The sequence below is a fragment of the Eschrichtius robustus genome, chromosome X, assembly GCF_028021215.1.
Source record: "Eschrichtius robustus isolate mEscRob2 chromosome X, mEscRob2.pri, whole genome shotgun sequence".
Taxonomy (NCBI): domain Eukaryota; kingdom Metazoa; phylum Chordata; class Mammalia; order Artiodactyla; family Eschrichtiidae; genus Eschrichtius; species Eschrichtius robustus.
Genome location: NC_090845.1, coordinates 134353128 through 134379392, shown reverse-complemented (window position 1 = coordinate 134379392; position 26265 = coordinate 134353128). Strand labels below are relative to the sequence as shown.

The 26265-nt window shown below is 60.5% G+C and overlaps 2 protein-coding genes and 1 non-coding gene across 3 annotated transcripts; 1 reads left to right on the top strand and 2 right to left on the bottom strand.

The window, feature by feature from the left end:
• Nucleotides 1–1247: 1247 nt before the first annotated feature.
• On the bottom strand, nucleotides 1248–9900 carry SLC6A8 (solute carrier family 6 member 8). The gene is made up of 13 exons (XM_068532935.1): nucleotides 9559–9900; nucleotides 7921–8052; nucleotides 6579–6828; nucleotides 6008–6140; nucleotides 4885–5019; nucleotides 4690–4793; nucleotides 4477–4601; nucleotides 3647–3759; nucleotides 3369–3506; nucleotides 3187–3289; nucleotides 2996–3096; nucleotides 2735–2905; nucleotides 1248–2328 (listed from the first exon to the last, which is right to left on the bottom strand). The coding sequence occupies exons 1-13, from the start codon at nucleotides 9818–9820 to the stop codon at nucleotides 2188–2190; spliced, it is 1908 nt and encodes a 635-aa protein (XP_068389036.1). The 5' UTR covers nucleotides 9821–9900; the 3' UTR covers nucleotides 1248–2187.
• A 4388-nt stretch (nucleotides 9901–14288) lies between these two features.
• LOC137757516 (small nucleolar RNA SNORA57) lies at nucleotides 14289–14410 on the bottom strand. The gene has a single exon (XR_011072360.1). It is a non-coding gene; the product is annotated as a small nucleolar RNA SNORA57 (small nucleolar RNA).
• Nucleotides 14411–22422: 8012 nt separating this feature from the next.
• On the top strand, nucleotides 22423–25508 carry PNCK (pregnancy up-regulated nonubiquitous CaM kinase). Its single transcript, XM_068533236.1, has 11 exons — nucleotides 22423–22477; nucleotides 23227–23296; nucleotides 23515–23646; nucleotides 23842–23916; nucleotides 23998–24136; nucleotides 24276–24399; nucleotides 24585–24660; nucleotides 24756–24868; nucleotides 24959–25037; nucleotides 25129–25216; nucleotides 25371–25508. Exons 2-11 carry the CDS (start codon nucleotides 23229–23231, stop codon nucleotides 25506–25508), a joined length of 1032 nt encoding a protein of 343 aa, XP_068389337.1. The 5' UTR covers nucleotides 22423–22477; nucleotides 23227–23228.
• The last annotated feature ends 757 nt before the right edge of the window (nucleotides 25509–26265 follow it).

Below are 26265 nucleotides of genomic sequence, written 5' to 3'. Positions count from 1 at the left end.
CCTCCCGAGCCTCCTCAGACTCTGCAGCCGGTCCCCCCTCTTCTCTGCCACCTCTTGAGTGTCCCAGGGCTCAGTGCTTGGGCCACGTCTCCCTCTTCAGCTGCCCGTGGCGCCCCCCCCCCCCCCCCCCCGCTTGGGGAGCTCATCCAGGCTCTGGGCTCTCGGGGCCATCTTTATGTAATGAGAACTTCCAAAATTTGTCTCCAGCCCAGACTCTTTCCAGAACTTCAAACTCCTTGTCCACCTGCCTACTGGACATTTCTACTCAGTTGACACCACCGTCCCCTCCAAACCTCCTCGTCTCCCTGGTGCAGGGCCTGGCAACTGCCATCGTCCCCAGCATCCCAGCCTTGCAAACAGGTCCCTAACCTGGAGACTTCTCACCTGCACTGCTAGTGCCCTGGTCCCGCCCAGTGATCTCCACCTTTCGGGCGCTCTGGCGGAGTCTCCTCCCCAGCCCTCTACCTCGCCTGCCCTGGGAAGAGCACCTGTTCAGTGCAGCGTTTGGGCAGCCTTCGCAAACCTCAGCGCCTGGACTTCACACCCACCTTCCCTGCTCGGCGTGCTCCTCTTTAGCACACCGTTATCCTTGCTCCCCCAAGTATGTCAGCTCCGTGGGGAAAAGGCTTCCTGCCGGCTTCCTTCCCTGCTCCGTTCCAAGTTCCCAGAACAGTGCCGGGTGCAGAGACCCTCAGGGCGAATACTTGCCCAAGGAAGCTGCTCGAGGTGGGGAGGCCTCCACCCGCAACCCCGGCACCTGACAAACAGAGGGGGAGCAGGAGCCAGCTTTGGAAAATGACATGTTTTTATTGCTATGTTTGCAGCGGCTTTTGAGCACAGTAAGGGTGTCCCCGCTGGACCGCCGCCCTCACCCGCCCCCCACCCCTCCAGCCCACGTCAGGGTGTGAGGGAAGCCTTTCTAGGGCCCCCTCGGCTGTCTCGGGATCGGACGTGACACAGACGTGGGTTAAGTGAAGCTGCTACGCGGAGGACTTGAGACGTGGAAAGCGCGTCAGCCTTAAGCTCGCAGGTGGGAGCCGCGCGCAGGATCCCTGGGGCGGGGGACGGAGGCCCACCTCAGATCCCTGCCGCGGGGGCGCCCGGCCCAGGGCGCAGGGTGTGGGCCAGCCTGAGCATGCCGGGTGAGCGGCCCCAGGTCCGGATCCCCCCGCAGAGCCCTGCGTCGGCTCACCCTGCCGACCTGTGGGCAGAGCGGGGAGTGTGCGGACACCCACTGAGGTCCCCGCCATGCACTTTTCCACCCCAGTCTGGGGCCAGGGACTACACGTGCATACCCACACGACAGACTCACACACTCGACAGCTTGAAGCTTCTGTTTTGCCTATGAAAATGAGATCTATAAATTCACACTCCTTGGCTGGGGCAGAGGTGTAAGAGGGGCTGAAAGGGATGGGGCGCGGCAAGGAGAGGGACGTTGGGGTGTGTTTCTCTTAGAAATATACAAGCAGAAATCTCCTCAAGTTTTTATAAAATGTGCAAAATACAAGCCTCATTTGCCCACAGGCACGATTTACACCTGGTATTCACCTTGGCTGAGAAATAGAGATCTACGTCTATACCCTATGAACTCACGCACACATGCACTCAAGCTCACACAACTGATATTGGTGGCAATTGGCTCAGGAACTGAAGGTTCCCTTGCTGGCTGGCTCTCTAAGCTTCTAGAGTAGGGATGGGGAGAGGGGTCTAGCCCAGCTGAAATACTCATTCGCCTTGGTTCTGCTGCCCCTCCGCTCTCCAGTCCCCCCGTTTCCCGAGCTGCCACTGCTGCCCCTGGGGTGAGGGGCCACCCAAGGGTGTGCTGGGCAGAGCCTGGAGAGAGGCAGGCAGGGCCTGGTGGGGTCAGGTGAGACGTGACTGTAGCGGGCACTGGAGGGCGGGCGGCAGGGCCTGGGAAGCAGCGTGTGCACCAGCTTGGTTAAGGGGGGTGGGGGAGGCATCTATTTTTGGTGGGTTGTGATATTTTTGGCATTTTTATTAAAAATGGAAAAAGTTATTTTAGTTGTAAGCACTCTGGTGCTTCCTCCCCTCCCCCCCCCGCCCCCCCCCCCCGGCAGACCCCGTAGGTGGCAGGGAAAGGCAAGCCCCCTGGGGGGGGTGGGGGGCTAGAGCAGGGGCTGCTATGGCTACGAGAGGGTGAGCTGGTGATGTGAGCCGGGGCACCTGTCACATGACGCTCTCCACCACCACCACCTTGCTGCTCTCAGACACTGGGGTCAGGGTGGTCAGGCCCCTGACATCCGAGTCCTGAGCTCTGTACTCCAAGTGGTGGAGACCCCATACGGGCTGCGTCAGGTGCTGCCAGCGCTGCGGGAGAGAGGGACACGTTGAGTCCCTGGGGAGGGGCACCTGCTTGTCCCTGGCCTCTCTCCACTTCCCGCCGCCTGCCACCAACTTGCGGCCCGGGGCCGCGCCCCTCCTGACCAGGCCCCGCTCCCTACGCTAGGGAAATAGGGTTCAGTGGAGGGCTGGGTGGCTGCTAGAACGGAGGCTAGGGACAGGCCTCTCCTCCGCCGCCACCACCCGAGCGAGGCCCTGGAGGGCCAACTCTCCTCCCGTACACCCCCCTCCGAGCTGGCCCAGAGGCTCCGGGCACAACGGGTCTGTCCCGGCGGCGGGTGGGTGGGAGAAGGGGCAGGGCGCTCTGGAGGTCATGTCCACACCCAACGGGAGGGAGGGATGGTGTGCGGGAGACGGGGCGCGGGGAACTGACCTCAGCCACGGTCCCCTTGGCCTTGAGGAGGCAGCCCAGGAGGTGGAGGGGCACACACAGCATGGAGGAGAGTGCGAAGCCCCAGCCCACGGCCTCGCCCCACCACGGGTACACGTAGGTGTTGTTGTAGACCAGCGGCTTGTAGTACACCGTGTTGAAGATGAAGATGCCCTGCGGGCGAGAAGCCTCGCGGCTCAGCCGGCAGCCACCGCTGCAGGCCCTTGGAGTCCCTCGCCCTGCCCAGCCTCTCCCGGCCCTTACCATGCACACCAGCGGGGTGAAGAAAGACCAGCACCATTTCATCCAGGGGCAAGGTCGGTACCCGATCATGCAGGCCACGTCGTCCATGAAGCGGTCGGCTCCTGGGGTAACGTGAGGCCGGAGGGCCGGAGCTAGAGACGCACCCCCCCGAGCGCGCCGCACCCCCGGCTTGCCTGTCGGCCCAGACCTACCGTACACCCAGGCGATCACCACGCACTCCCAGAAGGCCTGCCAGAGCAGGGTGGTGCCGCTGGCTGAGTAGTAGTCAAACAGCTGGAAGACATACATCCCGCCCTGGGGATGGAGCCAGGTCAGGGAAGGTGGCAGCCGGCAGCCTGAGGCCAGGGGCCTCCCTCACCCTGCCCCCACTCACATCGGTCACCATGGAGAGGTCAATGACAAAGCAGAGGGCGCAGCAGAGGGCCACGGAGATCTCTCTTTGGAAACGGAAGTAGTAGGAGGCCGGGAGGAGGTCCAGCAGGCCGGTGATGAAGCCTTCCACACCTACAAACTGTGGCCGGGCAACTCAGGCCGTGCCCCTCCCCCCCCCCCCACCTGCCATCTCCCGTCGCCCAGGGTGCCCTCTGCGCACCAGCCCTCCGCCCCCCCCCACCTCCCAGCCCCCTCTGTTCTGCCCCCCCTTTTGCAAACCTGGCTGTCGAGGCCGAGCAGCAGCAGCATGAAGAAGAACAGGGCAGCCCAGAGCGGGGCCACAGGCATCAGCGTGACGGCCCGGGGATAGGCGATGAAAGCCAGGCCAGGCCCTGAGGGGGAAGGGGCGGGGTGTGGACACCTGGAGCCCCCCACCCACATCCTGTCCCCCTCCACCCTGCACCACAGTACCAGCGTAATGGACGATGCCAGGGCACCCTGTGGCCAAGGGCCTTTCCACTCGTGTCGGGACACTGCCGGGCCACTCGAGCCCTCGTGTGTGTGTGTGTGTGTGTGTGTGTGTGTGTGCGCGCGCGTGCGTGCGCGCACGCCATACTGCCGGGCCACTCAAGCCCTCGTGTGTGTGGTGTGTGTGTGTGTGTGTGTGCGCGCGCACGCGCGCGCATGCCATACCAGGGGCTGGAAGGTTCCCGTGAGCCCTTGGTAGACCTCTACCCATAAGAGTGGCGTGTCTGGCTCAGCCTTCTGGACCTGGGTTCCAGCAGCTACTCTGGCCACAGATCACCACTGACCCAGAAAAGGCCGACCTTTCCCTCTACAACACTCAGGCAAGCGTGAGGACATACCCCGAGGCCCCTGGCTACAGACGGACGGGGGCTCGGGGCTCCACGTGGCCTGGCCTGAGATGGCTGAGCAGCTGTGCCTCGCAGCTGCTCAGCCAGGCCTCCTGGCCCAGGGTGATGTGACAAATGGAGTTTGGATTGCTCTCATGTCTCAGAACGTCGCTCTGTGTGCGTTCGTGTACGCGGCACGTTACGACAGCAGCTGCCGCTGCTCCGGAGGCCGGGCTGGGGCCTGGGGGTCTTTACCTGATTCCGCCACCTTGGAGATGTGCACGCCCTGCTCTGTGGCCATGAAGCCCAGGATGGAGAAGACCACGAAGCCAGCAAAGAAGCTGGTCCCGCTGTTGATGAGTGCGAGGATGATGGCATCCCTGGGGGCAGAGGGGACCGTGTGGGCTGGTGAGACTGCCTGCTGCCCACGGGCAGGCAGGGCAGGGGTGGCAGGGCTGTAGTGCCTACTTGTAGCAGTTGTTGTTGAAGCGATTGTAGCTGCCCAGGGCCGTGAGGGCCCCCAGGCCAATGGCGTAAGAAAAGAAAATCTGGGTCCCGGCATCTATCCATACCTGGAGGTGAGCGAGGGGAGAGCAGGTGTGAGGAGCCCTGCTAGGCTGGCCTGCTCCCGCACCGTGTCCCCCCGCCCGACCTCTGCCTCACCTGAGGGGACGCCAGCTTCGACCAGTCAGGCTTGAGATAGTAGATGATGCCGTCCAAGGCTCCAGGCAGCAGCACCCCACGCACCAGCAGCACGACAAGGACCACGTAGGGGAATGTAGCGGTGAAATACACGACCTGGGGGGCGGGGGTGCTCAGAGGGGTCCTGCGGCACCCACCGCCCCCTCAGGCGCCCTCAGACTGCGCAGGGCTGCCAGGAAGGCCACGGTCCCCGCCCCCCCCCCCGCCCCCCGCGCTGGCCGGTGTGCTCAGTGGTGAGGAGGGAGGCCACCCAGCGGCACCCACTTCTACTCATCAGAGCCACGACTCCTCCCAAAGGAAGCTGGGTGCTTGGCTGGGGCACCAGCAGCCCCACGGCAAGCACAGGTCAGCTGCAGAGGGAGGGAGAGGCAGGGCCCTCCCCTGGCAGGGAGTGAGGCCGCAGCCCGCGGGTAGGTCCCACGCCTCCCGACTCCAGGTCCTCGTCTGCAGAGAGGTGGGGGTCCTTGGTGCCGGGGATTAGAACTCAGCCAGCCAGAGACAGAGGCAAGATCAAGATGACAGCAAAGGCCTCTGCCTCCCACCCAAGCTGGGCCAAGCGGCTGCTCTGCGGACCCTGCTGGAATGGTCCCGCCCTCCAGAGCCCCGGCCGGCCGTGTCCCGCAAACGTCGGCACGCTGTCTTATTGTGTGTCTGTTCGCACAGTTGTCCCCGCAACCTGACAGGGAGCCCCTGAGGGAGGGATGTGTCCAGGCTCCCCCCTGGGTCCCCCAGGGCAGACAGGCAGGTGAGAGAGACAGGCGGAGACCAGGTCTACCCAGACGGTCAAAAACTGACTCAGAGCCAGAACCGAGAGAAACTGGAAGGGAGGGAAGGTGAGCCAGGGGTGCCCCCGACCCCAGGGAAGGGGCAGACGCTGCCGGGGCCTCTCCCCCTCCACTCGGGAGGGAAGGCTGCCGGGCCTGGAGGTGCAGGGTGGGGATCAAGTGGCCCGGACTGAAGTCCCTGCCCCTCCTCGGGCTCTGGCTCTGGTCCAGTCTCCTCCCGTTGCAGCAGTGGTCGCTGGCAGACACCCACACCCCCCCAGGCAGTGCTGCCCCCAGCCCTGCCGTCACCCCGGCTGTACCTTTCCTGTTGACTTGACCCCCTTCCAGACACAGAAGTAGACCAGCACCCAGCAGGCCAGCAGACACAGGGTCACCTCCCAGTTGAGGGCCCCCGGAACCTCCAGCCCCCCGGAGAGCCGCAAGACTTTGTTCCTGGGGGAGGGAAAGTCCATGAGGGCTGTGCCAGCAAAGGGCCAGGAGACTGGGGGTGGCCCTGGGGTGGCGCCCCCCCGCCGCCCCCGCCCTTGAGTCCAGCCGGTCTCCCCCATGCAGCTGGCTGGCCCGGGCCAAGCCTGCAGCCTGGAGTCGCTGCAGTCTGTGTCCCCGGAGCCTTGGAGCCGCTGGTGGCCCGGCCCCACGCCGTCCCCAGCGGGCCCAGCAGCAGTCCCCCGCTTCCCTCCCCAGGCGGGCAGGCACCGCCCGCTCCGCATCCCTGGCCTCATCCCCCCAGGGCCGGGCCCCGACACACGCACGCGTGCACATGCACGCACACGCACACGCACGCGTGCACACGCACACACATGCAGACTTGGGCTACGTGTGGGAGACCAGAGAGACAGGCCGGGCCTGGCCCAGAGGTGCCTGACTCACTCCCAGAACTCGATGACAGGGGACCGGCGGTCAGCAAGCTGGTCACAAGTGAGGTTGGCCAGGGTGGCATTGGCACAGTCTTCGTGGCGGAAGATCTCCACACAGTCGGGAGTGTTCCAGGTATGGCCACACGTGGCCCAGGGCAGCGTGGTGGTGAAGGACTTCACCAAATAATAGAAGCCCCAGGCCAGCACCATGATGTAGTAGGTGTTGCAATAGAAGACGATCACCATGGAGGCGTAGCCCAGGCCTGGAGAGGAGCAGAGTTTCCGTGCAGGCTCTTTTCTGGCCAGTTCCCCACCGTCCCCACTAGCTACCTGGCCAGGCACTGCCAGTGGTCCCTGCGGGAACCCTAACATCCTGCTCCCTGCATCTGCCGTCCTCCCCCTCCCCCACCATCCGTGCAACTAGATCCTTCTCTGTTGCTGTCCAGCCAGACCTCTCCAAGTCCCCCTGGACTCTCCCTTGCGCTGTGTCCCCAGCGCTAGGCTAACACTCCTCAATCTGTCCCCCCAAATCAGCCCCTGCTCTCTGCCCCCGCCCTGCTTCACCTCCTGCATCCTCCCCAGCCCCAAAGCAGAGCACACATCCTGCCCCCATCTGAGAGTCAAGTCCTCTTGTTTCCCTAGTCTCACACACCTGTCCCCTTCTCCTGGGTCCCACTGCCACCATGATGGTTGAAGGAAGGCCATGCCTCCACCTGCCCCCCACCCAGTGGCCTCCTGTACCAGCAGCTGGGGGGTTTTCTGGGGACCTGGGGCAGTGTGGGAGACAGTCACCCTCTCAGCAGGCAACCTCGGCCAGTCACTTACTTCACCTCTCTGTGCCCCAGCCTCCGAGGAGGGTAACAGTAGGACCTACCTCCTAGGGCCTTGAGCTGATGGGGGAACACTGCCCACACACAGAAGGGGCTTGGCGGTAACCCTGGCCACTGGTCCTTCCCTTCAGACCCTGAACTTTCGATGGCTCCCGTCCCAGCCCCTTAGGCTGGCCCTCTGGCTTCTCCTGCCATCGCGTCTCACGCCCAGCCACCCTCTTTTCAGCCCCAGCGAGCCAAGGATACTCGGCAGGGCCTGTCCCGGGCGCTGCTGGGACTGGGCTTTCTCGCCCTGGTGGAGAGGCCCATCCCCCACTCTAGTCTCCACCTCCCCAAGGTCAGCCAGGTGGTCTGCACGTCCTCCAGGTTCTCCCTCACAGCTTGGGGGGCATCCCAGGCCTGGTGCTCAGACAGGAGGTGCTCAGACTTGAGGTTTCTCAAGTGGGCACCAGCTTTGCCCCAGCGGCGGGGAAGGGGAGAGGTCCCGGAGGGAGAGGGTGAGAGGGGCTGCCTGGGGCTGCTCACCTTTGAACAGGGGGCAGATATTCCACACGTTGATGCTGCCGGCCTTCATGAACTGGCCCAGCGAGATCTCCAAGAAGAAAATGGGGATTCCTCCGACCAGGGCGATCAGGATGTAGGGAATAAGGAACACACCTGGGGGATGAAGCTCAAGGTGGCCACTTGCACAGGGCGGCCCCTTAGCCAGGTGGGGACTTGACCCAGACGCCTCAGCCGGGCCGGGCCAGTCAGCCTGGCTTTCAGAAGCCCTGCGAGGCGGGTGGCGCCCCAGCTGCAGGCTCCGCCCGGGGCCCCATCGTAACTTCCCACTGAGTGAATCAGTGCAAGGGGTGGCTGCTGGCTCAGGGGCCCAAGGTGGACAGTCTTGGGGAGGTGGAGTGTCGAGGGGCCTACGGCAGCCCCTGGGCCCTTAGAGCCCTGCTTCCTGGGCTGGGGGTCCCCTACAAGGCTTCTGCCCCTACTCACCTACGGTGACCTGACTAACGGGCGCGGAGGACACACACACTTGTGGACACAGGCCACTCCGTGGTCGGCGCTCAGGCCCGGGGACCTGCCGAACTTGGGCGAGGGGAAGGGAGCCCTGGCCTGTCCCGGCACCCAGACTCTTGCCTGCAAGTGTGAAGGTCCAGGGGAGAGGGTGGGTGGGTAGGTGGGTGGCAGTCGTCTGCCGGTGGGCAGAATGGAGGGTGTCTGAAAGGGCATGTGAGCAAGGACAGAAGGAGACAAGGTTGGGGGAGGCTGGCAGGGACCTCAGGCTGGGGGTGGGGGAGCCCTTCTCCTCTCCAGGCCCCCTACCCTTGCCCCGCTCTGCACTCTCCACTACTCAAAAGCTGAGCTTGGTTGCAGCTTGCTTGGCTTCTGGTCTCAGCATCCTTCTTGCTTGTGACCTTGGGCAAAGACCTTCTCTCTGGGCCTCAGTTTCCCACCCGTCATCTAGTCACTGCGGCTTCCCACCAACCCTGGTGCTGCTTTGCAGTCACAGGACACACGCGTGCCCATCGCTGTTGCTAAGCTGGGCCGGGGCGGGCGGCGGGCATGGGGTGTGCATGCAGTGTGTCCAGTGGCGGCGCCAGGCGGCCCAGGCTGCAGGCTTCCCAAGCCTGGCTCAGGCACCCAGTGTTCCAGGCCCAGGCTAGAGGGGAGGGAGGGGAGGGGAGGGGAGGGAAGGGGAGAGAGGGGAAGAGAAGAGAGAAGGGAAGGGAGGGGAAAGCAGAGGGAGGGACAGAATGGCCCATTGTGTGTGTGTTCGTGTGTGCACACGTTGGGGGGCCCACACAATGTGCCACTTGTGTGCCTGACCTGAGGGGGCAGCCAGGGCTCCTCACCTCTGGAAGCCCCCCCCCAAGGGGTAGGCCTCGCCTTGCCACCTCCGTGGCCAATCACTTCGGGGCCGAGAGTCTGTGGGGGCAGCTCGGCGGCTTCGGCAGGAGGCTCGCCTGCCCCCTCCCCCCACACGCTGCCAGGCACATGACCGGCCGGGGGGGGGGGGGGGGGGGCGGAGACCGCCCGGCTGGGCCACCGCGCGGCGACGGCGGGCGAGGGGCAGCCCCCGGCCGTCCCGGGGGGGCCTCCCCACCCCCTGGACTTCGCACGGGCGCCCCGGCGGGGCCGGCGGCAGGCGGGGGAGGGGCTCGCGCTCACCTCCGCCGTTCTTGTAGCACAGGTAGGGGAAGCGCCACACGTTGCCCAGGCCCACGGCGAAGCCCACGCAGGACATGATGAAGTCCATCTGGCGCGTCCAGGTCTCGCGCGGCGGCACGGCCAGGTGGCCGCCGGGCGCCCCCAGGCCCGCGGGGCCGTCGGCCTTGGCCGGGGCCCCGTCGGGCCCGGGCGCGATCAGGGGGCCCTTCTTCTCGTCGCCGGACACGCTGTAGATGCCGTTCTCGGCGCTCTTCTTCGCCATGGCCGGGGGCGCGGCGCCCCGCGGGAGCGGGCGGGCGGCGGGGGCGCTGGCGGCACTAGGGGGGGCCCGAAGGCGCGGGCCCGCCGGGGGCCGGGGGCGGCCGGACCGGGGGTCGGGGCGGCGGGCGGGCGGCGGGCGGGGTGCGGGACGGCGGGGGCGGCGCGGTCAGAAGCAGTCCACGAAGCACTTGAAAGTGAGCCTGAAGAATCTCATGTGTGTCGGGGGCCCGGGGGCGCGCGGGCGGCGGCGGGGCCCGGCCGGGCGGCGGCGGCGGCTCCCGAGGCTCCTGCCCGCAGCTCCCGCGGCGGCGGCGGCGGCGGCGGCTCGGCCGGCCCGAGGCTCAGCCTAGCGGGGCGCGGGTGGCATCCGGAGCCCACCGGAGCCCACTGTCTGCAAGCGGCGGCCGGAGCAGGGGCCTGCGGCCCGCGCCCCCCGCCCCGGCCCGGACCCGCGCGGCTGCTCGGCTCGCCCGCGGCTCCCCCGGCGGCGGCCTAGGCGCGCTCGCCCCTCCTTCCCGGCGGCGGCGGCGGCGGCTCCAGCCGCTCTCGGGGCCGCGGCGGGCTCAGCAACTCACCACTGCGCTGCGATCCTGCCTCTCCTCCCCGGCCCGACCGGCTGCCGCTTAAGAACCGACTCCGGGATGATGTCACTGTCGCCCCACCCCCACGACTGGACTGCTCCCCCTCCCCCTCCTCCGTCCCTCCCTCCCGCCTGCCCTCCCCGTCACTCCGCCCACCTCCTCCCGCCCTCCTCCCGAGGAGGCGCCGCCGCTGCAGCGGGAAGCTGGATGGCTGCTACCTGGGGCGCCGGCCAGCACCTCCTTCCCAGGGGCCCGAACCTCCCCTGACCCCAGGTTCACCTGGGCCTGGTTCACGTCGACCCTCCTAACCTGCCCTTCCCGGTTCTAGGCCAGCCACTACCCTGGCTGCCTTCTCGACATCCTTGGCCCCCCTCTTCCCTCCTCCTCCTTCCAGCCTGTCCCATCTCGGGCCCTTCTCTGACTCCCAGCTGCGGCTTGGGCCACTGTTGGGTACCAAGGCCTACAGCTTCCCGGGTCCCCTGCACCAGAGGGGGTGCAGGGTGCTTCCGCCTCCTGCAGGGCTGGGCCCAGCTGGCCAAATCGGGGAACGGCTGGGGCGGGGGTGTAGGTATGCCTCCAGGTGTGCTGTGGGGCTTTGCCAACACCCTGTCTCCTGCCATTCGGCCCTCCCTGAGGGACACAGCCCTGGTAGCTGGGGGTCAGGGTCCCAGCTCTGGGAGTGACAGGTCTCTGTGAGTCTCCTAAGCAGGCAGAGGGGAGCCTGCCCAACCGAGGGGCGATGCTACGCCTTTCACCGAAGTGGAGGGTGGTAGCGATTCCTGCCGCCCCCACCCCTGCCTGACGCGCGTGAGGCTCCGGCAGGAGTAGGGCAAGGCTGCCCCCTGGTGCTTGGTAGGTGCACAGACCCTCCCCCAGAGGCCGCAGCTAAGAGGCCCCAGCTCCGCACCCTCTACGCTTCTCTCCCCAGGGACCTGCAGGCCTCCCCAGCAAGGCCAAGGTTGTTCAGCTGCTTGCCCATCAGCAGCTGAGCAGCCTGTCCGGAGTTTTCCAGGGCCAAGAGCAGCCATAGGATGGGGAAGGAAGGGGTCATTATCCTGGCTGGAGATGTGAAGTGTGCCCACCCCCACCCCTGCCCCCAGTCCCAGGCTCCCCAGTCGCCACGCTGCAGTCCCCAGATGGCTCATCCCGTTAAGCTAAAGCCTCAGTCATCCGGGCGGCTTTAGGAAGACAAGCAGTTCCGGCCTGAGCCGGCTTGAACCTGTTAGGTGAGGGGGGGGGGGCAGCAGCTGCACCCGGGCGTGCTGGAGGAGCCTTAACGGGCCTGTGCGGGAGACAGGCGGGGTCTCCTGTGTTTAGGCGGGGCGGGGGCACTGGAGGCTCGGGGACCCTCGAGGGGGCGGAGTCCCAGTGCTCCTCAGAAGACCCCATCTCGAGCCTTCCCCGGCCCAGCCTAAGAGTGACCCACAGATGGCCTGGGGAAGCAGGGGCCACCCTCAGGGCGAGGACTGAGGGGGAAGGGGGCCGGCCCAGTGAACCGCAGGCACCCCAGTGCAGTTTGAGAGAGGAAAGAGGATCCAGTGGAGTAGGCGGAGGGGAAGGGGCAGGGCGTGCTTGCAGGCCGAGGGGGTGACGCCTGCGAGGGGAGGGCGTTCGTTAGCTGTGGCGGTGACCTGGGTGAGGGCTGCTTCGATGGAGAGGCCGGATGGCGCCAGGGGAAGCTCAGGGAAGTGAGGCCCGTGGCCGGGGGCAGGAGACTCAAGAATTTAAGAACTTGCTGGTCCGAGGAGCTTGGTGGGGAGAGAAGGCAGGGGCTGGAGAAGGATGTGGTGAGCTGATTGCACTTCGGGAATGGCGCTTTTGAAGAGGGCAGAGGGTGAACTGAGCAAGGCCGAGGGAGCCTGGGAAGCGTGGCCAGAGCCAAGGGTGGGGACCTCGGCTGCCTGCCGTGCCCAGGAGGGGAGGGGACGTGTTCCAAGGCCAGTGGCAGGACAGGGAGGGAGCTGCCACCTGCGGCTGCCATTGTCTCTGTGGGGTCAGAGGCTGCTATGAGCGAGGTGGCTGGGCCGGAGGTGGCTGAAGAGAGCTGCGAAGGGCGAGCCGCCACCAGCCACTCGGAGCAGGGGCCTCCGCATCTGGGGGTGCAACAGGCCCCCAGACCAGACTCGACAGGGCCACACCCTCCCCCCAGCTCCCTCCCCCTCGCCAGTCTTCCCCTGTGGGTAATGAGACCACCCCCTGCCTCCCCAGACCCCGTGTGGTCTCCCCCTTGTGGCCCGAGCACCACGTGCTTCTCTCAGCAGCACAGATCTGACCGGTCCCTCCCCATCTGCTCTTCCCTGTGCTTTCCTCTATGCTGAAGATCAACCTACATTCTCCTCCGAGGCGTGCGAGATCGGGCACGAGCTGGCCCACGGGCTTTCCAGCGCTGGAGGGCGCTGCGCCTCCCCGCACCTCCTTCCAATCCTGTGGGATTCAGCTCAGCTGCCACCTGGCCCAGGAGGCTAAAGAGGGAGGCCCGGGAGCCCTCGACCCCTGCACACAGCGGCACCGCCTCCCGTGTCCAGCCGGGGTGAGCTGGGCTTTGGAGATGCATGAGGATCACGAGCCCATCCTCGCCTCTGGCGGGATGATCAGGCAGGAGTTTCTCAAAGTGGGAGCCGGGGTCGGAGCTCTGGCCTCTGATGTGTTGACCCGAGCAGCCCTTAGGAGTGTCCCAACTGATGGGGACGTCTACAGTGTTCGAACAGAGGCAGAGGGGTTTCCAGCCCTTGGTGGGTTCTCAGGGCTTCTTCGCAAAGGTGTATTTGCCAACACCCCCTCCCTCCCCCTGCGGCAGAACCTCAGCTGAGGGCAGGAGGCTGCCCCCCCGCCGGGCCCTGGTATTGATGGCCCTTCGAGGCTGGTTCCCAAGCACGTGCACGAGGGGGTGGGTGTGCGCTACCACCGCTCCCGGGCGAGCAGCAAAGCGTTCCCCAGGCAGAAGCCGCAGTTAGGCTGGGGGTGAGAGCAGGGGCTGAGGAGGAAGGGGAGGGGAGGAGGGGCGAGCTGAAAGGGGGGCGGTGGAGGGAGGGCGAGCCCGGGGCCCCCATTGTCCAGGGAGGCCTGGAGATTCGGCCTGGGGATTGGACCCAGAGCCCGCAGCGACCGTGGACCTCGGAGTGGGCGGGGTGGGAGGGCGTCCGGCCCCGGGTCGACTGGTTATGCCTAGAGGACCTCGCAGCTGGAGATGGTGGGGGGGCCCTCCTCTTTGGAGGCTGCCAGGCACGGGGAGCTTTGCAATTAGAATTAGCTGGGAACAAAGGGACGGCTGGAGTCTACCTTGCAGGGCTTTGTGCTTCCAGCCGCCGGGAAGGGGAGAAAGGCGCAGGCTGCCCGGGAGGCTGGGGGGAGGGCAACCTGAGAGACCCGGGGCCTGCTCACCCCCGCCCCTGCACAGCACCCCTGGTCCGCCAGCTGTGTTCATCCACGCAGAACCCCCAACAGGATTTCTGAAATTCGTTTTTGTGTTTTTCTTTTTTAAGACTTTTTTTGATGCGGACCATTTTAAAGTTTTTATTGAATTTATTACAATATTGCTTCTGGTTTTTGTTTTTGTTTTTTTTTTTTATGTTTTAGTTTTTCAGCCGCGAGGCATGTGGGATCTTAGCTCCCCGACCAGGGATCAAAGCCGCACCCCCTGCATTGGAAGGCGAAGTCTTAACCACTGGACCGCCAGGGAAGTCCCCGTTTTTATGTTTTAAATAAACTTTTTCTAACAGAATAGCTTTAGATGCACAGACAAACTGCAGAGATAGGAGTGAGAGTTCCCACACACCCACACCCAGCTTCCCCTGTTACTAACACTCTCCATTGTGTGGTCCGTTTGTTAAAATAATCAACCAATATTGTACATTGTCACCAGCTAAAATCCAGAGTCTTTTTTTTTTTTTTTGGCCCTGTGTCCTGGAGCTTGGAAGCTGCCAGTACTGAAGACATGACACCGAGGGGGCCAGAGTCCTTACATTACGTGGACCAAGACTGCACGCCTGATCCCTGCCAAGAAAAGGAGGGTTAAAGTCCAGAGTCTTATTCATATGCCCTTGACTTTCCCCTCACCTCTTTTTTCTGCCCCAGGATCCCACGCTGCATCGGCGTTGCGTCTTAGGCTCCTCTGGGCCGTGACTGTCCTCGTTTCTGGTGTTGCGGCGGAGGTCCTGCAGGACCCCTCAGGGTTTTTCTGGTGTTTTCAGTCATGAGTAGACAGGGTGATGGTTACTGAGAGGAGGACCACGGAAGTGAAGTGCCCTTCTCATCACATCCCAGCAAGACTCCATGCTTTCAACACGACTCCCACGGTCCGTGTCGACCTGGGTCACCCGGCTGAGGTCCGGTTTGTTCATCAGGTGTCTCCACTTTGAATTTAATCTTCCCCCTTTCCATCCTGTCCTCTTGGGAACAAAGTCACTCTCCATGGCCCACACTTGAGTGGCGGCTATGCTCCTGAGACCAGGGGGCAAGGCACAACCCTTAAAGAATGACACAGCCATTGAGAAAAACAGGATACGACAAAAACTGGTTAGAACCGATTAGGCCCAAGATGGTGGAAGATGCCACTTCCAGTAGACCTTGAGCCTCATTGTAATGCATTAACATGCTAAATGACACACCCACAGGTGCCAGGACAGTTCCCAGGCTGACCATAAAAGGCCAAAAAGAGGGCGATGGCCCAGTTCCTGTTGGTCTCCACCCCTTCTCCAAAATAGTTGGGATAATCCTCCCACTCCCAAAGAACTCCCCACTAAGATGCATATTAGATAATTGGGGAAAATTTAGACAGGATGGTTTAAGAAAAAAAATTAATTTTCTTTTGCAATATTGCATGGCCCCATACAAACTAGGGGACCAAAAGATTTGGCCAGAAAATGGGTCATTGAATTACAATACCATCTTGCAGCTGGACCTGTTCTGTAAAAGGAAAGGTAGATGGGGTGGGAACCCCGTATGTTCAAATGTTCGTGACGCTATTCTAAGATCCAGGTCTAAAGAACTCCTGCCAGGTGTGCCTGGCTCACATCCCTTCAAAGTGCCTTCTTCCCCCACAGGAGCCTGATGTTTTAGATGATCCCTTATGAGACCACCTCCCCGAGGTCCGCAACCGGGAACTCCTACCCCCCAACCCACCAATTCTGAGGAGGGACAGTCTTCCGGACTGTTTACCCCTAACGCCCCATCTGGGCAGCTATGGGATCCCAAACACCCCTGAATCAGCCCACGGATTTGGCCTTTGGAGTATTCAACAATAGAGATAAGGTTGAAGAGGCAAAAAGGATTCAGGGACAACAGCGAAAAGCACAGTTATTGGCGGCAGCCCTAACCCCTGCACCACCTCAGGGTCACCCTCCCTTACGAAAGCCCTTGGCGGGGACGGGATCCAGGAAGCCTGGATCGGAGCCACTGTCTCGCCAAGAGAGGATCTGTTTTAAGTGTGGCCAAGAGGGCCACTGGAAGGACAAATGCTCCCTGTATGGGAAAAGTCCACTGGGATCCTGCCTGACATGCAAACGAGAGGGCCGCTGGAAGCGGGACTGCCCCCAGTCCCGATGGGGACTCTGGGCCCCCAAACCAATGATGGCCAAGAGGACCGAAGACTGATGGGGCCTGGGACCTTCCCTGGCTCCCCAGGGATACCTGGTCCTTTCTCCGGAGGAGCTGAAACCGAGCGGGGCCCTGTGGGGCTCCCGGGCACGGAGGCCCTTTTGTCCCCCGTTTCTTGTAGGCAAGACTCCAGCCTCCATGACCTTCCCTGAGTTCCAAAGGGCAGATCGGAACAGTTGCTAATCAAGGGAGGCGCAGCCAGGAAACCACCTGAGGCGAGATTAAAGGGACCAGAGAAGCTCATCAAGATTAGGACACGGCACCTGAGGCGAGATTAAGGGCGTGAAAGCCCTACACACACCCCGATCTTGTCAGGAACCCCGACTTTGAACCATTGTTATAAAACCCCTCCTCAAATCCTCCCGGGTAGGGGACACATGGATTTTCGAGGCAGGAGCCCGCTGTGTCCCCCTTTGTCTGACAGAGCAATAAAGCTATCCCTTTCTACTTCCCCCAAAACTCTGTCTCCAAGATTTGATTGGGCACCGGTGCACAGAGGCGGAGCTTTCGGTAAAGAGCCTCTGGGAACCCTCGACGCGGCCAGTAGGAAGGTTATTTTCTTACCAGCTATGGGGGCCGCCTAGTCTGTGCTGACTGATGGCTCGGCCCCGCGTCCTCCCAATCGTGTATGATAAGACCAAGCAATTCAGCGCCCCTCCCCGCAGCTGCTTGCTAGGAAGTTGGACCTTCACACATCAGTTCTGCTCATGTCTGAGTGCCCCGTCCCCTTGCTGGGAAGGGACTTGCTCACTAAATTCCAGACAATAGTCCGAGCTGGAGACCCTCACGGAGAAGGCACCCACCAAGAAAAAGGATTGCTCTTGCCCGTGGGAGCCTGTCTCAATCCCAAGCCAGAGGGGGCCTCCTCTCCACCCCAGGTTGTTTCTCAAGTGAACCCCGCTGCCTGGGACACAGAGGTCCCTGGCGGAGCTGCTATCGTCAGGCTACCTTTAGAAATGGGACCACGTGAGGCTGTAGGCCAGCCTCGAGGGCCATGATCAGAGAACTTCTTAAACCCAGGGAGGATCCTCAAAAGTGTTTATAAATAAATTACCAAAATGGGAGGCCACCGGTCTGACTAAACTAACCATCGCTGATAGGAATTTGGGGTGAGGGAGGCCTTCTCCCCTAAGCTAGATGAGGGCAAGTAAAACATTCCAACATAGGTGAATGAGGTGAATGAGTGTGTCAGTCCTTTGATATCATTGAGGTGGCCACCCAATTCTCTGAGGAAAAAAAAAAAACTCCTTGTTTCATAAATCTAGTCTTTACAGGATCAGAGGTGTAGCTCCAGAAATCATCCAAATCCCACCAATCCTTTACCACTCCTCAAACCTCCCCTACTTATCTTAAGAGGCTTGTAAGTATGGAGGGAAAAAAATTATTTTTCTGGCCTTAAGGGAACAAAGTCATCCTAGAAGGAACCTGCCTTGCTCCTCACGCCTTTGAGATACAAATGCTCTACCTGGTCTTCTCCAGGAACCCATATCTCTGCCATCTTTTTAAAATGCACACTTTGAGCAGCAGAAACTAACACATTCACCTAATGAAGGACATCTTGGTTGCTTCCAGTTTTTGCCCATTCTGAATAAAGCTGCTATGAACATTTGTGTGCTGGTTTTTCTGTGGACATAAGTTTTCAAATCCTTTGAGTAAAATACCAGGGAGTGCAGTTGCTGGATTGTATGGTAAGAGTATGTTTAGTTCTGGAAGAAACTGCCAAACTGTCTTCCAGAGTGGCTGCACCATTTTGCATTCCCTCCAGCAATGAATGAAAGTTCCTGTCGCTCCACATCCTCACCAGCATTTGGTGTTGTCAGTGGTCCAGATTTTGGCCATTCTCAGAGGTGTGTAGTGGTGTCTCATCGTTGTTTTAATTTGCAATTCCCTAATGACATATGATGTTAAACATCTTTTCATATGCTTATTTGCTCTCTGTATTTCTTCTTTGGTCAGGTATCTGTTCAGATCTTTGGCCCCTTTTTTTTTAATTTTTGAATTTTATTTTATTTTTTTTATACAGCAGGTTCTTATTAGTTATCCATTTTATACATATTAGTGTGTATATGTCAATCCCAATCTCCCAATTCATCCCACCACCACCCACCCTCCGCCACTTTCATGCCTTGGTGTCGACACATTCGTTCCCTACATCTGTGTCTCTATTTCTGCCCTGCAAACTGGTTCATCTGTACCATTTTTCTAGGTTCCACATATATGCATTACTATACGATATTTGTTTTTCCCTTTCTGACTTACGTCACTCTGTATGACAGTCTCTAGACCCATCCACGTCTTTACAAATGACCCAATTTTGTTCCTTTTTATGGCCGAGTAATATTCCATTGTATATATGTACCACATCATCTTTACCCATTCGTCTGTCAATGGGCATTTAGGTTGCTTCCATGACCTGGCTATTGTAAATAGTGCTGCAATGAACATTGGGGTGCGTGTGTCTTTTTGAATTATGGTTTTCTCTGGGTATATGCCCAGTAGTGGGATTGCTGGGTCATATGGTAACCCTATTTTTTAGTTTTTTAAGGAACCTTCATACTGTTCTCCATAGTGGCTGTATCAATTTACATATCCACCAACAGTGCAAGAGGGTTCCCTTTTCTTCACACCCTCTCCAGCATTTGTTGTTTGTAGATTTTCTGATGATGCCCATTCTAACTGGTGTGAGGTGATACCTCATTGTAGTTTTGATTTGCATTTCTCTAATAATTAGTGATGTTGGGCAGCTTTTCATGTGCTTCTTTGCCATCTGTAAGTCTTCTTTGGAGAAATGTCTATTTAGGTCTTCTGCCCATTTTTGGATTGGGTTGTTTGTTTTTTTAATATTGAGCTGCATGAGCTGTTTTTATATTTTGGAGATTAATCCTTTGTCAGTTGATTCATTTGCAAATATTTTCTCCCATTCTGAGGGTTGTCTTTTCGTCTTGTTTGGAGTTTCCTTTGCTTTGCAAAAGCTTTTAAGTTTCATTAGGTCCCATTTGTTTATTTTTGTTTTTATTTCCATTACTCTAGGACGTGGATCAAAAAAGATCTTGCTGTGATGTATGTCATAGAGTGTTCTGCCCGTGTTTTCCTCTAAGAGTTTTATCGTGTCCGGTCTTACATTTAGGTCTTTAATCCATTTTGAGTTTATTTTTGTTCATGGTGTTTAGGGAGTGTTCTAATTTCATTCTTTTACATGTATCTGTCCAGTTTTCCCAGCACCACTTATTGAAGAGGCTGTCTTTTCTCCACTGTATATTCTTGCCTCCTTTATCAAAGGTAAGGTGACCATATGTGCGTGGGTTTATCTCTGGGCTTTCTATCCTGTTCCATTGATCTATATTTCTGTGTTTGTGCCAGTACCATATTGTCCTGATGACTGTAGCTTTGCAGTATAGTCTGAAGTCAGGGAGTCTGATTCCTCCAGCTCCGTTTTTTTCCCTCAAGACTGCTTTGGCTATTTGGGGTCTTTTGTGTCTCCATACAAATTTTAAGATTTTTTGTTCTAGTTCTATAAAAAAATCCACTGGTAATTTGATAGGGATTGCATTAAATCTGTAGATTGCTTTGGGTAGTATAGTCATTTTCACAATATTGATTCTTCCAATCCAAGAACATGGAATATCTCTCCAGCTGTTTGCGTCATCTTTGATTTCTTTCATCAGTGTCTTATAGTTTTCTGAGTACAGGTCTTTTACCTCCTTAGGTAAGTTTATTCCTAGGTATTTTATTCTTTTTGTTGCAATGGTGAATGGGATTGTTTCCTTAATTTCTCTTTCTGATCTTTTGTTGTTAGTGTATAGGAATGCAAGAGATTTCTGTGCATTAATTTTGTATCCTGCAACTTTACCAAATTCATTGATTAGCTCTAGTAGTTTTCTGGTGGCATCTTTAGGATTCTCTATGTATAGTATCATGTCATCTGCAAACAGTGACAGTTTTACTTCTTCTTTTCCAATTTGTATTCCTTGTATTTCTTTTTCTTCTCTGATTGCTTTGGCCCATTTTTAAATTGGGTTGTTTGTGTTCTTATTGAGCTTTAGGAATTCCTTATATATTTTAGATGCCAGTCCTATATCAGATATGTGTTTTGCAAAGATTTTCCCCCAAGCTGTGGCTTGTCTTCTCATTCTCTCTTTTATTTTCTCATTCTCTTAACAGTGTTGTTTACAGAGAAAACATGTCACATTGTGATACAGTCCAATTTATCATTTCTTCTTTCATGAACCATGCTTTTCATATTGCATCCCCAAACTCATCACCAAGCCCAAGGTAAGACAGATTTTCTCCTATGTTTTCTTCTAGAAGTTTGGCATTTTACATTTAGGTCTGTGATCCACTTTGCGTTCATTTTTCTGTAAGGCATCCCCTGAAAGGATTTTCAAAAGCACTGTATCCACCACCATCTAACACACACACATGTGTTTTTCGAAGTTGACATCTACAGTCTTTCAACGGATGTTTCAACAGTCGTGAAGGGTGTCATTTCCAGTGCATTGTAAATACTGATTTAAAACAAGAACTGTGAGATCACTTTTTACACTTCCACTTCCTGATTTTGATGCCACAGGCTCACTTTGGAAGTGGGTCCTTTTCTTCCTGCCTCCACTTTCCATCTGCTGCCCCCCAGAGCAGTCTCCTTTGCTGTCCTTCTCCACGTGGGAAGCCTTTTGTTACTCATGCATCATCGTACTTCTCCAAAACACCAATTACATTTCTTGTTAGGACCTGTGACCACAGGGCAGTGGATTAGACATGTGGATGCATAATTATGAAACAAGCAAGTGAGACGGGGCTTTGGTTTGTGTCAATTTGTCCATAACAAATAGGACTTACCGCCAGTATGAGATGGGGTTCACTGTCGGTTCCCTTCCTATTTTTTTTCTCTTTTAGATGTAAAATCTAGGAAATCCTGTTCACAGATTTGAGCAGTTGGGAGTGGGGCCCATGCTTCCGAGTGCTGAGGCCGCTGGAGCCTTCTCGAGGGAACTGGGAGGGGCGGTTGGGAAAGGGAACCTGAGGGGGCCTTCTCAGACCCGCAATTTTGAACAGAGGACATGTAGGAGCTGAGGTCTGTTTAAAAACCTTTGCCTGCCCCGTGGACCCTCTTGAAGGCTTTGTGTCAGGCCGGGGGCCTATAGACCCCTGCAAAGAGAGATTCAGCAGGTTACTCCCGGGCCCTGAGATTCCATGGAGCCCCTGCAACAATGGCCTGTGTGGATGTGCTCTTGGCAACAGCCAGGACACCTGTTACCCCCATCCTTGGTGGGACCTGGACCCCCTGGGAGGGGCGCCAGAACCGAGATGAGACTGGATGGGACAAATCCACTAATTGTTGGATGAAGGATTGCATTCATTCACCAAGCACTTATTTCCTGAGTGATTCTCCTGGGCCAAGTCGACAGAGACACCCTCTGGGAGTGGATGCTTTGCTGAGGAAGACAAGCCAAAGGAGGTGATTTTGCAGAGATGCATGCTCTTCAGACAGGGCAGGCGGGGTGATTACTATATAGAATGTGTTGGAGGGGGACAGCTGAGGCCTCTTTGAGGAGGTGACATTTGAGCTGAGACCTGATGGAATGAGGGAGCAAGCCAAACAGATACCTGAGTGAAGAGTGTTCCAGGCAGAGAGGCAGCGAGTGCAAAGGCCCTGGGGCGGGTGCATGTGTGGCATGCTTGAGGACCAGTTCAGAAGCCAGTGTGGCTGGAGCTGCTTGAGCAAGGCGGGGGGGGGGGGGGGGGAGGGGAGTGGGTGGAGAGGGGCCAAAGCAGTGATGGGGAAGAGAGGCCAATCATGCAGAGCTCTTAGGCCCCTGTAAGGACTCATGCTTTGGTTTGGAGTGACATGAAGAGCCGTGGGAGGGTTTGGAGCTCAGGGGTGACATGATCTCAATAAAAGGAATGCTCTGGCTGCTCGGTGGGGAAGAAACTGCCGGTTGGAGAGGTTAAGGGTGCAGGCAGAGGGCAGGGGGAGCCCAGCGACGAGGCTGTTGCTGTCCTCCACCTGAGTGCTGATGGGGGCTCAGGCCAAGGTGGCAGAAGCGGCAGTGGCAGGGCTGGGGCTAGGGAAGGAGGCTGTTTTAGGTCAAGTGGCCTGGATGCCCTGTCTGCGGAGAGGACATTAGAGCAGAGACCCGAAGGCACCCAGAGAGCCAGGTCAACGTGTGGGTGAAGAGACTTCTGTGTGGAGGACACCGGTGGTGCAAAGGCCCTGGGGCCGGCCCAGTCTGGCCGCCGGGGGGAGCTGGAGCCGGCGGGAACCCGCACGAATGACAAAGGAGGGAGGCGGGGGCGGCCGGCGCCGGCCGATTGCCTTACAAGGCGCCCTGCAGTGCCGCGGCCGCGCTCGGCCACCGCGTGCTCGGCCGCCAGCGGGCGGCGGGGGCGCGCGCGGAGGGGGGCGGGGCCGCCTGGGCGCGGGCGGGGGGCTCGGCGCGGTGGCTACTGCGCTAGGCGACGCTGCGGCTTCGCTTCGGCTCCAGGTCCGCACCCGGCGCTCCGGGGCGCGGGCGCGCGCTGGCGGGGGCGTGCAGCGTCCCGGGCCACGGCAGGCCCCGCGCACACCTGTCACGCCCGGCGCGCCCCCGGCCGGCACGCGCGCGGCCCACGCAGCTCGGGACGCGGGAGGCCCGGGCTGCCGCGTCCCTCCCGCCGCGAGGCGCCGAGGGCTGGGCTGAGCCGGGCGGCCGCGTGGGTGGCCGTGGCGGGCGGCTGTGCGCGGGGGTCGCAGGTGCATCTCGGGCGGGTCGGTGGCCTGGGGCGCGGGTGCCTGTGGGCGCTGGGCCGTGGGTGGCAGGTCTAGGCCTGGGGGCGGCCGGGGGCACCTCTGGGCGCTGCGGATGGGGGTGAGCCTGGAGGGGCCCGGGGTGGGGGCACGGAGCCTTCTGGAAGGCGGCCAATCGCGGCTGACTAGGTTGCGTGGGGGCGGAGACGGGGTCTCTGGGCGCTGATCGCCGTCGGGGTGCCAGGTCTCGGGGCGTCGGATCGTGGCCGTATCTGGGAGGGGGAGGAGTGTATGCGGGGGCCTCGCTGGAGGCGTCCACCTGGGAGTGCGGACCTGGACGGTGGGGGAGGGGCGAGGTGTATCGGGCTGGGGGGGGTGTGTGTGGGACCTGTGTTCCTGAGTGGGGCTGTGGCTGAGGGTGGCTGAGGCACTGCCGGATCTGGGGCTTGGGGGACGGGGCTGCCCCTCGCCCAGGGAGCTTCCCTCCACCTCTCCCTGCACCCCCAGACATGCTGCTGCTCAAGAAACAGACGGAGGACATCAGCAGCGTCTATGAGATCCGGGAGAAGCTCGGCTCGTGAGTGTGTGTGTGTGGTGTGTGTGTGTGTGTGTGTGTGCGCGCGTGTGAGTGACAGTGAGTGAGTGTGTATCTGTGTGGGGGGATGGGTGGCATGGGACGGGGAGGGCTTCCCCATCTCCTTCGGCTAAGGGGGCCCTTCTCCCTCCCCGCCTCTGCTCTCGCCCCGCCCTCCTCCTCGCCTTTCCCCTCCCTTCCTGCCTCCCCCTCTGCCGCAGGGGCGCTTTCTCCGAGGTGGTGCTGGCCCAGGAGCGGGGCTCCTCACACCTTGTCGCCCTCAAGTGCATCCCCAAGAAGGCCCTTCGAGGCAAGGAGGCCCTGGTGGAGAACGAGATCGCGGTGCTCCGCAGGTGTGCGCCCCGCGGTGGCTGGGAGCCTCCTGGGGTGGAGCGCCCTGCCTCCTCCGTGTCCCCAGAAAGGCCTGGCCGGGGGCTCTGCCTTGCTGGACCGGCAGGGGCGGGAGGAAGCGAAGAGGGCGATGGGCTTCGCTGGGGGTCCAGAGGGGGCCGTGGCGGCCCGTAAGGGGCCTTTTCTTGCCGTTGCAGGGTCAGCCACCCCAACATCGTGGCTCTGGAGGACGTCCACGAGAGCCCTTCCCACCTCTATCTGGCCATGGAGCTGTGAGGAGGGCGGGGTCGGGGGGGGGGGGGGTTGGGCTGGGGCCGGGGGGCCCGGGTCAGCTGAGCCCCTGCTCCCCCCAGGGTGACGGGGGGCGAGCTGTTCGATCGCATCATGGAGCGCGGCTCCTACACGGAGAAGGACGCCAGCCACCTGGTGGGCCAGGTCCTTGGTGCCGTCTCCTACCTGCACAGCCTGGGCATCGTGCACCGAGACCTCAAGGTGCCTGCCCTCCTGCCCGCCCATCCAGGCCTCGCCCCGAGTCCCTGTGCACCACGGGTCTGGGGGACTTGAGCGCACCCAGCCCCGGGGACCACGCCGGGGCTGACCCGGTGTCCTCTCTGGCATCTGTGTGTCGCAGCCTGAAAACCTCCTCTATGCCACGCCCTTCGAGGACTCCAAGATCATGGTCTCTGACTTTGGCCTCTCCAAAATCCAGGCTGGCAACATGCTAGGCACCGCCTGTGGGACCCCGGGCTATGTGGGTAAGTGAGGGGGACGCCCCGAGGCTCGCCGGGGCCCTGGGGGCCGGGGGACCCTGTGGGAGCCATGGTGCCAGGGGCAGGGCAGGCGGTGGGCCACTCCTGGGGTGAACTAGGCTGAGCCGGGCAGCACTGAAGGCGTGGTGTGCGTGTGCGCGGGTGTGCGTCTGTCTGTCTCTGGCCCCCAGCCCCGGAGCTCTTGGAGCAGAAACCCTACGGGAAGGCCGTAGATGTGTGGGCCCTGGGTGTCATCTCCTACATCCTGTGAGTGACCACTGGGAAGGCTCTTCTTCTGCCTGCCTGCCCCCTGCTGGGTTGGGGAGGTTTGGACATCCGGGTGATTCATCTGTGGGTGCCAGGCTGTGTGGGTACCCCCCCTTCTACGATGAGAGCGACCCCGAACTCTTCAGCCAGATCCTGAGGGCCAGCTACGAGTTTGACTCTCCCTTTTGGGATGACATCTCAGAATCAGGTGAACTTGAGGCTGACCCCAAGCCCAGGGAGTGGGGAGGGACAAGGGGCCGTGGGGACGGGGTGGGCTGATCTGGTTTCCCTGTTCCAGCCAAAGACTTCATCCGGCACCTTCTGGAGCGAGATCCCCAGAAAAGGTTCACCTGCCAGCAGGCCTTACAGCATCTCTGGTGAGCGGGGCCCCTGCTGAGCTGTCCTGGGACCAGAGGGTCCACACCCTCAGAGGCCCCCACCCCTCATTGACCTTTGGCCTCGCCCTAGGATCTCCGGGGATACAGCCTTTGACAAGGACATCCTGGGCTCAGTCAGTGAGCAGATCCAGAAGAATTTTGCCCGGACCCACTGGAAGGTCAGTGGGGGGAGGGGCCTGGGGACCCGGCTCAAGGCTGCCCGCCATGTCCGTCGGCCTCAGGAGGATGGTCTGGGCCGCCGGTGGTCTCTACGGTCCTCGAAGTCTTGGGACCAGGGCCGGGACATGGCCTGACACCCCTCTCTCCCTGCAGCGAGCGTTCAATGCCACCTCCTTCCTGCGCCACATCCGCAAGCTAGGGCAGAGCCCGGAGGGCGAGGCGGCCTCGGGACGGAGGGTGATAAGCCACAGCCACCCGGGCCTCCACACTGGCCAGCCCCCCAAGTGGTGACCCCCAGGTGCGTGGGGGTGAGCCCTGCACCCGCTGGGAGCTGGCTCCTCGCTGAGCTTACGGGGTGGCAGGCCCCACGTGGCCAAGAGCTCTGCAGGGTGGACCTCACGGAGTAGCGGGCTGAGGGCAGAGAGCACAGACAGGGGAGGAGCCGGGGTCCCCAAGAAGTGGATGAGAGAGAGAGGTGGGGGGCAGGCCATGCCGCTGGCGGGGACCGTGAGGGTTCTCGAGGGGCCCAGTGCCAAGACCCAGTGAGTGCCTCTGCTGAGAGCCTGGGCTGGGAGCAGGGGGCACAGGGCAGTCCAGGGGTGCCTCCTGACTGTCCCCTTCCCTGTGCTTCTCTCTTCTTCTCCACCCCAGGCTGAGCGCACGGACCCCCAGATTCCCTTCCAATGGACCCTTTCAGTCCCTCCCACCTCCCCCTCCCGCCCCGGGGCACCTCTGTGGGAGAGCTTGAGCCCTGTGGGTGTGGTGCGGGGCGCTGGGGTGGGCGCTGGTGGGGCGCGTCCACAGACTTCCCTCCCCTGTCGCTGCCACAGCCCCTCTAGAAACCAAGAGGCCCGGGGGCTGTCCTTCCCGTGCCATTCTGTGCTTTGCTGACTGTGGGTGGTCCTGCTTGTGTCGTGGCCCTCCAGCCTCCCTCCGGTCTTCCCCAAATCAATAAAGACAGACAGAGCTACGGGCAGTGGTGAGCCGCGGGGAGGGATGAGGGCTGGGAAGGAAACCAAGGAGGCAGGCCACCTTGCCCGTCACCACC